Source organism: Octopus bimaculoides, chromosome 10 (assembly GCF_046866305.1).
Source record: "Octopus bimaculoides isolate indiv1 chromosome 10, ASM4686630v1, whole genome shotgun sequence".
NCBI classification, from domain to species: domain Eukaryota; kingdom Metazoa; phylum Mollusca; class Cephalopoda; order Octopoda; family Octopodidae; genus Octopus; species Octopus bimaculoides.
Genome location: NC_142937.1, coordinates 56,790,462 through 56,805,480, shown reverse-complemented (window position 1 = coordinate 56,805,480; position 15,019 = coordinate 56,790,462). Strand labels below are relative to the sequence as shown.

The following is a 15,019-nucleotide window of genomic DNA, read 5'->3' as shown; positions in this document are numbered from 1 at the left end:
ATGTACAGTAATTTACAAACACCAAAGCTGAAGTCAAACTTTACACAAAATCTTAACACAGCAGCTAGACTTGCTAGAAACAGCCCTAGTCATACATTACAATCTCAGAAAAACATGGGGATAGGGTACACTGGAAAATATAGTCTTAAATACATTACGTCTAAAGCAAACATTGGAACACTTTTTTAACCACTTACTGGGAGAAGGATAATGCTCATGACCATTTATTTTTCAGGGCCTTTAAAACTAACAGAAAGAAGAGAGGAAATTATAATCAAACAAGAGACCTGATTTAAATGTTTACAATAGAGTGAACACTATTGAGAGCGCCCAAGGACCAAATTTATTAGAGATTACATCTACCACCCAAGAACTCTGAAAGTAAAGAATCAGAATAAACACCATAAGGTACTTCGTCTAAAGTTCTAAAAATTCTGCAAATCCACAGCCCTGTACTGGATGAGAAACAAATCTGTGTAAGATATTTGAAATAAGAGCACAGAGATCTGGAAAAAAATACCGCTATGTATTTTGTCCCATGCTTTAATCACAGATAACAATGCGAATTAACACATTTGGAAGTTTTTGCTTTTCTTGTTTAAATATCTTATAAAGACTACATTCCAGATATATTCATACAAAACAGAAATTATATGAATGAGGAAAAGTGTAAAACTGTCAGATTTAACTTACCTAGATATCATTTGTAACACAGTTGTCTTTCCCAATCCATTACGCCCAACAAAACCATATCGACGACCATATATTAAATGAATGGAAGCATCAATCAAGAGGCTCCTGCAAAATATAAGTACAAAAATATATCATTCAGAAATAAAACAAGTCTTTCATTGGGTAAAATAATAATATTGTGAGGAATATCATTTAGACTTTATGTATGAACAAAACAGCTTTGATCTTTTGGAAAGAGTTGCAACAAATATCTACCATATTTGTTAGTGTGTAAGATGCACTTATACATAAGACAAAACCTCCTACATTCTTGTGGACAAAACAAATTTGATATATTTCATCATACACTTGGTATCCCATCCGCAATATGATCATAATAGATACATGGCAGTTTATTTGATAATTTTAAGACTAAAACAAGTGTGTCTTATACATTCATATATATAATATTCAGCTAAGTGCTATGGAAATTGTTATTAAACAATAATAATGGAGTTAAGAAAGTCACAAAGTGTTCATTAACAGATAGTAAAACAAGATTTTATGTAAGATATAGTCAAGAAAATGAGTATTGTATTAAGTCGATCTGGTCATATGTCGGATCTATATTTTTCAGCACTATTTTCATTCAAACAGGTTATAAAAATATAAAACACAAAAATTTAATCTATGATTATTGTACATAATGTGAAAAATACATAATATGTACTCTACTGTACTGTAAACAAAACTAAAATCTAAAATTAATGGCAAGCCAAGTGAGACCTAAATTCAAGGCCTCTGCCAGGGATGTAGTCAGCCCACTTACGCATAACATTCCTTCTTTGGAGACTAAACTCCGCTTGCAAAGACCTGTTGAGGCAAGTGAAATCGAAATCGAACTAAATTTGTAGACGGGCACCCATGCCAACGTCTCTTCATTGAACACTAAACTCGGCTTGCGAAGACCTGTTGGGGCAAGCGAAAGCGAAATCGTGATGGTACCTGTACCAGTAGATCACTAAGAGAACCGTCCGAGCGTGATCGGTGCCAGAGCACCTGCTGTCTGGCTTCCATGCCGATGGCACGTAAATAGCACCATTTGAGCGTGATCGTTACCAACGTCGCCTTCCTGGCACTTGTGCCGGTGGCATGTGAAAAGACATTCGAGCGAGATTGTTGCCAGTGTCGCTGGACTTGCTCCTGTGCAGGTGGCACGTAAAATACACCATTTCGAGCATGGCCGTTGCTAGTACCTCCTGACTGGCCTTCGTGCCGGTGGCACGTAAAAGCACCCACTACACTCTCGGAATGGTTGACCTTAGGAAGGGCAATCAGCTGTAGAAACATTGCCAAATCAGGTTGGAGCCTGGTGTAGCCATCTGGTTCACCAGTCCTCAGTCAAATCATCCAACCCATGCTAGCATGGAAAGCGAACGTTAAATGACAATGATGATGATGATGATACAATAAAAAAATTGTTCTTGTGAAAAAAGTGCAATTGAAAATAGATTTTCATCTTCATAGTCATGTTCTTAGGTTGAGGTTGATGGTTTTTCAAGGAACATGGTGAGCTTTGTTTGAATAGTTTTCTTCTTTTTCCATCATATATCTTACAATAACAACGCACAGCATCTTGAATGAGATGTTCAACTTTTACAAAGCGTTCGACTTTTTGTGGTCATAAGTGCAGATGGTCTAAGTCAAGGAGAAGGTGTATATATCAATACAGGATAAAAGCTGCACTTCTTATTCCAAATATTTGACTTCACTTTTACACTGTATTTTGAAATAATATTCATGTCAAATGGACATCAATATATATGTTCTCAACCTTTTGGCCTGAAATGCTTGCACAAGCATAAAAGATATTCATATTTATAATAGCAATGATTCTGATATTTTGAATAAATTATAAACATCTTTTCTTTGTTTTAACTGTACTACATTCAATCAATTATGAACTGGGAAAACTACACTGTAAATAAAAAAATAAAGTAAAATACTAACTTTTCTCCATAAGACACATCAAAATTTTCAATTCGAATATCATACGATTTGTTGCTACCTGCTGCATCCATCTTTGTATCTCGTCTATTTAACTGTTGAGATGCTGATGCTAATTCACAATTGCTATAAAAGAAATTTTAAAGAAAAAGAAGAAAAATACATTACTTTTCATAATATACTAAAGTGACTGTTTTGGAACATTTATTTTGTAGTTTTCAGTTTCTTAAAATGAATAAAATTGAATATGATAATCAATACCATTAAATATATTTCGTAAAAAAAAGGCACTTAGGAATGGGCATGGCTGTGTGGTAAGAAGTTTGCTTCCAAACTGCAGGGTTTCAAGTCCAATACCCTGGCACAGTACTCAGGTTAAGTGTCTCCTACTATAGCTCCAGACTGACCAAAGCCTTGTGAGTGAATTTGGTAGATGGAAACTTAAAGAAGCCCATCATATACACACACACACACACACATGCATAAGTGTGTTACTGTCTCCTTGCTCTGATACCAAATGGTAGTATGCAAGCATTACCATCATGCAAGCATAGAAAAGTGGATGCTAAAGCGATGAAGGTGATAATGATGAAATAATATCACTCAATAATATTCAATCAGACCATCCTATATTTTGAGTTTAAATTTCACCAAGGTCTTTAACCTTCCAGTATTTAAACTGGCCATATCTGGCACAAATATTCTCCATGATTTAAATTCAAACCAACCAGATCTGGTTTCTCAAACCTAGTCGTCAATGTCATTCTAAAAATAAGCAACTATATATGTGCCAGTTGTGAGATATTCCTTAAATCTCTCAACTGGCAAAGGCCACACCTACTAAATACTACTCCACATCCCAGGTGAGGGATTTTTGTCTTACAAGGTATTTGGTGACCCTGACAGTGTTGGTGCCACATAAAAAATCAACTGGTGCTGGTACCACATAAAAAGCACTGCTGATGATACCATATAAAAAGCATTAGTGGTGGTTTCACGTAAAAAGTATCAGTGCTGGTGTCACGTAAAAAGTAATACACACACACACACACACACACATAAGCATACATATATGAGTGTGTGTGTATATATATATATATATATATATATATATATATCAAATTTGCGTTTGGTCGTACGGCATTTTAATGTTGTTTTCACTGTCCAATTTTTCCTGTCTTGGTTTGTGTTTGCCACCTTGGAATCCTGTTTAGTGGGTTGATCCACTACTCAGGAAGAGACTATTCTAGAGTACGTTCTGCCTTATCTTCGAAACGTCTAGTTAGAATAGAGGCAGCTGATGAAGGAATTATTCCAAGTGGCTATCTGTTTTCCTATGTGTTCGTTCCGTTGTCTGTAGTTCATTGTTCTAACATCCTGTACCCTGATATGCATCTATATACACATGTAGATGTAAGTATGTACATATATGTGTGTATACATGCATATATATTCTTTGTATTATTATATATATATATATATATATATATACTTGCTTGTAAACGAAAATTATGCCAGTACATAGCGTTGCATTAAATAATAAGTTAATAACGTATAATAAATGCACAAACAAACAGGAAACAGGCTGCCAGTTCCTTATCAGTGATCAGTCAGGGGATCAAGCACAATTTTGTGCTTTATCGTTGAGGCACAAAATTGTGTTTGACCATCTAGCTGATAACTGACAAAGAGTTGGCGGCTTTCTATGTCTGTTTCCTCGTTTGATTGTGCACTTATTATGTTTTTAACTTATTATATATATATCATGATCATCATCATCGTTTAACATCCGCTTTCCATGCTAGCATGGGTTGGACGATTTGACTGAGGACTGGTGAAACCAGATGGCAACACCAGGCTCCAATCTAATTTGGCAGAGTTTCTACAGCTGAATGCCCTTCCTAACGCCAACCACTCAGAGAGTGTAGTGGGTGCTTTTACGTGTCACCCGCACGAAGGCCAGTCAGGTGGTACTGGCAACGGTCACGCTCAATATGGTGTATTTTATGTACCACCCGCACATGAGTCAGTCCAGGGGCACTGGCAACGATCTCGCTCGAAAATCCTACGAAGGCCAGTCAGGCGGTACTGGCAATGGCCATGCTCAAAATGGTGTATTTTATGTGCCACCTGCACAAGAGCCAGTCCAGGGGCACTGGCAGCGATCTTGCTCGAAAATCCTTACACATGTCACGGGCACAAGTGCCAGAAAGGCGACACTGGGCACAGGTGTTATCCCGATTTATACATATATATATATATATATACACACACACACATATATAATCTCATAATACTGGTCAATCTCAAGATATAGTAAAAAAAAAACATTTGTCCTTGCTGTGAGAGCAAACCCAAAACCCACAAGGTTGCAAAATGAATTCCTTAACAATACAGCCATACTTGCACCAGGTGTGTGTGAGAGTCTGGGACATAATACGTAGTTTCTAAGGTTTCTTCTCCTGAGTTTTGATCTTTCCATACTTCAACTGTCTTCAGTTTCCCTAACCCTACATATTATAATTGATGGTATATAAGATGCACATTTTACAAAAACAAAAATCACCCTAAGTCCTATATGCGAATATGGGTCTCCCGTAAGTAGTAACGTACTAGAAACTGCTAAAATTGGAGTGCCTCTTTTATGCCATCAAATAAACATATCCTTATGCTGATTAACTAAAAGATGATCAGAGCCTAATCTAAACAAAACAATAAACATTGAACAACAAAATAAATATTTCATTACTTCATCTCAGAAGTTGAGATATTCAAGATTTCTTACCCATTCGTTACTTTTTTAACAGTTGTTGTTTGAGATGCTCTTTTTTCATTTTTCTTCTGAAGTTTTGCTTCAGCCTTTTCTAACTTTTTCTGGTCAACTTGCTGCAATGAAATAGGAATATTAATTTTAAAATAGAAATACATATACAACCCTGATCATTTTGGCAATAATAATAATAATAGTTGTTGTCGTCATTGTCGTTTTTAATAACTACGTTTCCATGCTTGCATGGTTCAGACAAAGTTTACTGAGGCAGATTTTCAACAGTTGGATGCCCTTCCTGTCGCCAAACCACACCCCTTCCTGTTTTCAAGCAAGGTAACTTTCTCCATAACTAGACATGTTCCCACAGAATATTGAAAATTAATGATACTGCTTGTATGAGAATGACACTGATTTACAACTATCATGCAATGTCAAGACAAGGAGACACAAACACACAGACACACAAATCTCACAGGACAGGCTTCTTTCAGTTTCTGTCTGCCAAATCCACTCACAAGGCTTTGGCCAGCCCAAGGTTACAGCATTAGACACTTGCCAAATGTGTTGTGTGGTGGGATTGAACATGGAACCATATGTGATTAGTACACAAATTTCCTAACCACACAGCTACACCTGCACTTATAACAGCTGCACCAAACTAACTAACCAACGAACATCAATCAAAATTTAAACCTTAATAAAAAATATGGACAATAGCTGTGGCCATGTGGTAAGAAGCTTGCTTTCCAACCACATGGTTCTGGGTTTAGTCCCACTACATGGCACCTTGGGCAAGAGTTTTCTACTATAGCCCCAGGTCAACCAAAGCCTTTTGAGTGAATTTGGTAGACAGAAACTGAAAGAAGCCTGCATGCATCTATCTATCTATGTGTGTCTGTCTTTGTGCCTGTGTTTGTCCCCCCATCACTGCTTGACAACCGGTGGTGGTGCAATTAGGTCCCTGTAGCCTAGCAGTTCAGCAAAAGTACAAACAACAGAATAAGTACTAGGCTTTAAAAATAAGTCCCAGAGTCGATTTGTTCAACTAAAAATCCTTCAAGGTAGTGCACTGGCATGGCCGCAGTCAGATGACTGAAACAAGTAATAGAATATATGCATTTGAGAGTTGGGGTGGAGATAATGACAAGCCAATGAATGAGGGAGCCATAACAACAGCAAAATTTCTTTCAAATCATGTCTGCTGTCTTAAAAAAAAAAAACTTGAAAATAAAAATAAATGGTAATGAAAGGAAAACCTTTGATTGTAGGTTTGCTCAATCAATACCAACTCATGGACAATAATGTGAAATAGTAGAATGCAAGGTAACTAGTGATGGTCTACATTAACAAAGATTAAGTACAAAAAGCTCACAAAATGCAAAAAATTTTACATAAGAGGAGACATCTACATTTTCAGGCTGGACCCTTTGACAACATGAGAAACTGTGTTTATTCATCATCATCATCATCATCATCATCGTTTAACGTCCGCTTTCCATGCTAGCATGGGTTGGACGATTTGACTGAGGACTGGTGAAACCGGATGGCAACACCAGGCTCCAATCTAATTTGGCAGAGTTTCTACAGCTGGATGCCCTTCCTAACGCCAACCATTCAGAGAGTGTAGTGTCACACACACAGACATATATTTGACAGGCTCCTTTTAGTTTCCAGTCAAATCCACCTACAAGACTTTGGTCGACCTGGGGCTATAGTAGAAGACATAGCCAGTGGAACTGAACCCCAAACCACATGGTTAGGAAGCAAGCTTCTTAACCACACAGCTACACCTGATGGCCAGAGTAAATACAGCAAGGCATTTCATCAAATGCCCAAACAATTCTCCCAGTCCTACTGTCCTAGACTGGTACTGTATTTAACGATCCTGGAAGGATGAAATACAAACTGGCCTCAGCAGAATTTGAACTCAGAATGCAAGGAGACAGAATATACACCAAAAAGCATTTCATTTAACACTCTAATGACTCTGTCAAGTCACTACTTTAAATACCTTCAAATGTAACTGTGGGGTAAGAAGCTTGCTGCCCAACCACATGGTTCCAGGTTCAGTCAAATTGCATGACACTTTGGGAAAGTATCTTCTACTATAGCCTTGGGCCAACCAAAACTTTGTGAGTGGATTTGGTAGACAGAACCTGAAAGAAGCTCATCTTATATATATATATATATATATATATATATATATATATATATATATATATATATATATACACATGTGTGTGTCTGTTCCCCCATCACTGCTTGATAACTAGTGCTGGTGTGTTTACATCTCCGTAACTTAGCAGACAATTAGAATAAGTACTAGACTAGAAAAAAAGTCCTGGGGTCAAATTGTTCCACTAAAAACCCTTCAAGGTGGTGTTCCAGCATGGCAACAGTCAAATGACTGAAACAAGTAAAATAATAAAAGAATATATCAAAATTATTATCTTTTGTTTTGATTGTTGCTGAATCTGGTAACAAAGCACCAATTATTTCCTAAACATTTGAGCCTTCGCCAAGAGTCTAGTCCTGAAATGTTAAACTTTTTCTCTTCTTCATGATGAACTACTGTATTTTCCAACACACAAGTCAACGTAGTATGTAATGTAAACATTCAAACATCGTCACTATCTTTCCAAATCCTGCTGCATTTCACATGGAATCTTTGGTCTTCCAAAATTGTCTTGATGTATAAGTTGATCAACATTTTTTTGTTGGCTGTAAATTTTGACCTGGATGCTGGAAAATGCAGTTAATTTATTTCGCTTTGCAAAACTTTTTAATGAATGGATAATATACATTGGAAAATAAGTTAGAGAAATGTTCTGTTTTCATATACTTACAGAAACGTTCTCCTTTTTTGTTAACCAGATACTTTGAGGTTCTACAGTTTGAACATTTGTATTGAGACTCAAAGACCCAATCTGAATAGGAGAATTTAAAACTTTATGTTCCATGGTATCTGATGATTGTGAACTGTGAAAATAATAAAGCATTCATATAGTTTTAAATGAAATCTTAAAAATTAGAGGCTAAAATACAAATATATTGATTTAGTAGAAATGTATTAGAATAGAAGTCAAGACATGCAAAAACTGTGATACTATTAACACACATAGCCTCTACAATCGCACAAGCTAAGAGGCATGGCCAAATGTCTCTCAACTTATATACTGCCATCTTCAAAAAAAGAAGGATACACATTGGATAACATACTCCTAGATAAATTATGTCTGGAAAAAAGACAAGATAGTGCTATAATGACTACAAATCTACTCAATCAGAACTAGGGGCTAAACAATAATATTAGTAATACTCAACATTAACTGACAATATGTAGTGAAATGATCAATTAATGTTGTATTCTAAGAAAACTAATCCATATCTGAATCATATAAAGAAAGATTCTAACAAGAGCCATTGAGAAATAATCCTTATAGGTAACTGGGCTGATCTACTAACACATCAAATTTTGTGCTACAAACAACAATCAGCTGACCTCTTCAAGTTATTTGGTGTCCCCACTGGTGCCATGTAAAAAGCACTCGTGCTGGTTCCACATAAGCACCCAGTATACTCTGTTAAGTGGTTGGCATTAGGAAGGGCATCCAGCCATAGAAACTATGCCAAAGTAGACAATGAAGCCTAATGCAGCTCTCCAGCATGCCGGCTCCTATCAAACCATCCAACCCATGCCAGTATGGAGAACAGATGTTAAATGATGATGATGATATATAGACATAACATTTCATCAAGTTGAACTGTTAATCCCTACACATTTTTTCTCGCTCCGTTTTTTTGCATTCTCTCTCCATTTTTTTCCTCTCGATCCTTTCTGATAAAGAGCATAGGCCCAAAACATCAAAGACTTTTCCATTCTTCCCGTGCATCAAACTAATGCACCTGCTTGTTGTTCCTTCACTTGTCTTCCTCTTTTGGTTTTTATAAATTCAAACACCGTGTTTGTGTGTGTGTGTGTGTGTGTGTGTGTGTATATATATATATATATATATATTCATATATACACACATACACACACATGTTTAACAGCTAATAACTCAATTTTCATTCCCTTTCACATTTAATCCATTAGAAATAATAAAGAGAGCCAGACTAAACTTTGAACAAAGAAAATTTATCCTAAAATGTTACTGGAAATTTGAAAACAGCCAAAGTGCAAAGAACGTTTGGAAGGGAGTTTCAATCAGATCTACTTTTGTAGCTTAACCTCACTCAAATAAGAGAGAAATTTGAAGCTGATGAAATTGTTTAGAACGTCCACAAGAGATTTTTCTATAAGATTAATGAGCCCCACAAAGCAAAAAAGGTTACTAGAAATATATTACCACAGTTTAAGAATATCTATAGAGCAAGCAAACTGTGAGACAGGAATTTCAAAATCAAGTATCCATCACATTTTGAAGTGCTGTCATTAGAAAAGTTACATTCAAACAATAATCTATACTCTTAATGAAGATGATCTGGACTAAAATTGTGAAGTTTTGTGAATGGCATTTGGTAAGATGTATAGAAGATGCACACTTTCCAACAAAGAATGTTTGGAAGTGATGAGGCTACATCTAAACTAAATGGTTCAATTAACCAACTACTGAGTATCTGAGAATCTACATATTACAGAATATGTTAATTTATCAGGAATTACAGTATGGTGTGGTTTATAATCAAAAGGATTAATTGGATCATTTTTTTTTTTGTTTTGTTTTTTTATGGTACTGTTGCCAGTCCCATTTGCTTGAATTTGCAGCAACTATCAATCATGCCAAGCATTTAAGAGGACTTCAAAAATGTGAAGTTTTATTTCCAGCAAGATGGGGTACCCCACACTATCATAGTAATCTAAGGGATAATCTTGATAAAATTTTGATAAACAGGTGGATTGGATGAAGAGGTTCAGTAGAATACCCTCTACATTCACTGGACTTCACACCATCAAATTTTCTCATGGGGATACTTTAAAGATAAAGCTTATGGTATAAAATCAGCAGCAGTCAACAAATTGAAGGCATCGATTGAATGAAAATGCCCCCAATTACCAAATGAAATGTTTCTTGACATATGCAATTCCACTGTTTTGCTGATAAATGCAGTGCCTGGACCAGAACAGTTATCAGTTCAAAAATAAACATTCATAAAAAAATTACATTCCATCTATAGCGTCTATTAAATTGTGAAAATGAAATGTATTTTAATAAACACTGACTTTATAGTCATTCAATGTGTATATACATTTTGGTGGAGATACTCTCTCTTTCTAGACATATATATGTATATATATATTTTTATATATATATATATATATATATATATATATATATTATCAGTATCATTGTTTAGCATACACTTTCCATGCTTGAAGGAGTAAGAATTTATTGTGACAGATTTTCTACAGTTGGATATCATTCCTGTTGCCAAGCAGGGTAATACTGCCCCATGATCAGACATGTTTTGCATGGAAAACTGGAAACAAACAATATTGCCTGTCTGACAGTGATGCTTGTTTATCACAACATGATGTCAAGACAAGGAGCCACATACACACATACCCTAACCTCTAAGCCACACGCCTTCACTTAGATGTACTAATGTCAAAACAACAGCCATAAATTATGGTCAAGTTGATTAACCATACTCTAAACCAGTTCCATTTCAAATACAGCTTTTCAGCCAAATCATCAACAATACAGTACACTGAATGTAACAGTGCCACAAATAAAGTACCCTGTTGCTAATAATATTCACTTCAGACACTGACCTGGCTAAAGAACTGGAGAGAGGACAGTCAATTAAATAAATGCTAGTAATTGATTGGTGGTTCATCAACTGCAGAAGTAAAGCTGACTTTGATGAAATCTAAACATTATCAAAGTTGGTCAGGTCAGAAACACAATGCACAGAAACTAAATATTTGGTTTAAAACTTTGGCACAAGGCCAGCAAGTCTGAGAAAGTGTACAAGTCGATTACATTGGCCCCAATGTTCAGCTGGTACTTAGTTTATTGACCCCAAAAGGGATGAAAGGCAAAGTGGACCTCGGTGGTATTTGAACTCAGAACATAAACGTGGATGAAATGCAAAGCATTTTGCTCAGCATGCAAACAATTCTGGCAGCTCACAATCTTAACAGAAATTAAATATATTGCCTGATTGATTTAAACTTGTCGGTTCAAGAATATCCTAGTTGATACGTGTAATAAGTTGACAACTCACAAGAGAATAAAATTCTATCAAACGTGCATTATATTTTGCCTTTCATTTATTTTGTTGTTCAACTGTATTATATAATGAATGTTTTTAGAACAATTAATCACCTCGAGATTATACCTACTGTTGTCACATGATTATGATACCAACCATCTTAGTTGAGGAACAAAAATGTATACATGGAATGAACAAGAGATGTCGACTCTACAAGTCACCTGAAAACAATCGTATATGCTATAGGTTGAGGAGACTCTCTCATCCTGTAACAGACAACTGATCTACTTGCCAGTTGAATGGTAATAGCACCTGATCCATACTGTAGAGTAGTCAATGTTATAAAGAGCTGCTTGCCACTAAAAGCATTCAAGATAAACTACGACACATACAAGTGATTTATAGTTCTCTTTCTTACTGTTTGAGCCAGATGACAGTATTGTGACAACCCATGCTAGTATAGAAAATTTATGGTGATGATATAATCTGACACTTTGGTTATTTTCATAAATCTTCCCTTGTAAAAGCACAGTTTTAAACTGGTTGTTCTGATATTGAAATGGTAAATAAAAGACACATAATAAAACTAAGTTATCTTACTCAAAACATTCCTTGTTACATTTTACAGCATGTGAAATGGTTTGATTTTGATACATTTCTTAGTTATCTGCAAGTGCCAAAAACATAAATCAAAGAATATTTCAAGAATAGCCAAAACAATATTGGTTGTGGAATCTATTATATCAAAACCAATGCAAATTAGATACTTCTTAGATAATTTGAACAGAATGTGAAAAATTAGAAATTTTTTTTTTTTTTTGAAGTTTTGTAAGAAAAATTAAATATTTACCTTTTGACAATACCATGAAATTTTTCACATATATCAAAAACATCATCCTCTGTTTTGCCGGTTGCTGAATCTAGCAACAAAGCACCAATTGCTTCGTATATATCATCAGCTGTATCAAAATCATCAGCAGAATCTTCAATAATTCCTAAAAAAAGAATAAACATACATCTTCAAGGATCTTTACTTTCACTGCACAACTGTGACATCTACCATAATAACTCAATTCTTTGTTAGATATCTTGCCAAATCTTTACTTCTTTCCATATATGATCCAATTCTTAACCCTCTAACATTCAGATCATTCTGTCAAATGTAATGCATATTTATTCACATTATTTTGAATCAATCAGACATTATCTCATAACTTTGAGACATCAATGATGTAGTTGTTTATTTTTAGAATAACATTGTAGTGTGAGAGAGGCCAGATTGTACATAAAACAGGATTTGGCCAGTTTGGATTATTAAAGGGTTAAGAAATCTAATTTTTTTGACAATATTAGTGTTCTGGATAATTCCAGTAAGACTCTTTTTAGTTCAATTTTTTCTCTCATTCTGATTTAAAAAGGAATTCTCTTGATTTTGAATCAACATGCTCAAAGTAATATGAATTAATAGTATGTTCCATGCTTGTCTTTTGATTATTGAAAATGTTAATTTTAATAAATGGCTAAATAGGATATAAAAGTAAATATATCAAGTTTATAAGTAAGAAAATGAATGGAATATGCAATCCAATGGCTAAAAAACCTGAAGAAATGAAAGAAAATAATTATTTTTAAAAGTTACCCACTTAATTAGTTCATTACATTTCACAATTTCAATTGAAACCACTTTCACTATTTAGTACATGCCAATATCTTTTGGGTTTCGTACACATATGACAATAAATATTTTTTTTTTAATTCGGAAGTTTCATAGCTATTTAAAAAGATAATCTAATATTTTATGCTTCCTAATTTTGGTTCTTTTATTTGATTCGGAGTGTAATCAAGGTCCTAACAGAGTCCCAAATGAGGTTTTGATAAGCATTGAATGTGTTCGCAAAGGCTAAACTCTTTATGAATACCAGCCATTCACAATACAACACTTTTCCGACAAAGCCTACCAACCCAATTAAATCACTCAGATGATGGCATCGCAGGTGTCAGAAGATCAGCTAAATTTTTTTTTTTTTTTCTTAGAATAGGAAATATATAATGTACTCTCTTCCTATACTTAATCATAAGAGAATACGATCAGCTCAATATTAAACCGCTTTCCAGTTCGTTTAACGAAATATGTATTTGTATGTTGTATAAACTTCTAATTATACACAAACAGAGATCCAGACAAACTTAAGCCCTTTCAGCTGGTCAAAACCTCACTCGAAAGGAAGTGAAATGCTTGTTCATTGTTTTTACCAACCGGCATGACGCCGTCAAACAACTAGGAACGGTTAGTATTGTCAGACTTTTCAATTCTATCGTATCATCATAACACATTCAATAAAAGAGAAAAAAAATCTCTTAGTTTAAGATGCTTAACTTGAGAAGTGTCATCAAATATGAGAGACAGGATGTGTAGTTAAAGAACAACGATAATTTATACAGTCTAAGAATTACGAATTGATTGGCAATCTTGATAAAAGTGTGTTGAATGATATAATGACTGGAAGTGATAGAAAGCACCTAACGTAAGAATGGTATGGAATAAGATAGATATACTGCCAAGCACAAGCTAGTGATAGTAGTTCATGAACCAAGCACAATAGATGCGATCATGGATAGAGTTTTAGGAAAAACGGAAAATCATTCACCAGAGACCTATGAATACTCTCACATGATTACACATACATTTTTAAGCACAAACAAATAAAAAAAAAATCTATCGTCAGCGTATTAGTGTCGAATTAAAAAGAGTTCTAATTAAAGAAATAAATTAAGAACACGTGGCGGCTCAATAAAAAAAAATAAGTTGTAGAAACTTGTGATAAGTAAACAATGGTTGATTTGTAAAGAGTTGGTATAACTAGATTTTTCAGTGTTCGTTAGTTATATACAACCTTGCATATTATAAATATTGCTTATAAAGTATCAGTAAAATATGGTTGATTACCGAACGAAACTGAAAGAAAACAGTGTCCGGATTAAGATATATAAAACGAAATACATTGAATTTAAGTCGTGGGAAATTAGATAAATATTGTAAAACGAAATGTGTAGGTTACATTCGATGCAACAAGATAGAATAGAAATCAATATCAAAACTTCTGAGAACCAAATGACAGATGTGCGGGGATTTCAAAACTGAAATAAATACAACTTTAGCACCATCTCTATCTGTTTTTGTTTTCAAAACGATTGTATAGTACATGAAATTTTAACCTGAGAATCGTACCAATACACTCACCGGTGACATAATTTGATATTTGAGGGTCAATATCTGGGAATAAAGACCCGAGAAGCTCAACACAACTAGTCGGGGCGGCCATTTTAGAACTTTTTCTATTCTCATTAGTC

The 15,019-nt window shown here is 34.8% G+C and overlaps 1 protein-coding gene across 1 annotated transcript in view; it reads right to left on the bottom strand.

Moving 5' to 3' along the window:
• LOC106883066 (ATP-binding cassette sub-family F member 3) overlaps positions 1 to 15,019 on the bottom strand; it is a 39,252-nt gene extending 24,233 nt beyond the window's left edge. The window contains exons 1-6 of the mRNA XM_089358698.1: positions 14,910 to 15,019; positions 12,519 to 12,663; positions 8,296 to 8,428; positions 5,465 to 5,565; positions 2,683 to 2,805; positions 694 to 798 (exon numbers count right to left, since the gene is read on the bottom strand). Coding sequence (XP_089214824.1) covers positions 694 to 798; positions 2,683 to 2,805; positions 5,465 to 5,565; positions 8,296 to 8,428; positions 12,519 to 12,663; positions 14,910 to 14,991 — 689 coding nt within the window. The 5' untranslated portion in view covers positions 14,992 to 15,019. The remainder of the gene's footprint in view (positions 1 to 693; positions 799 to 2,682; positions 2,806 to 5,464; positions 5,566 to 8,295; positions 8,429 to 12,518; positions 12,664 to 14,909) is intronic.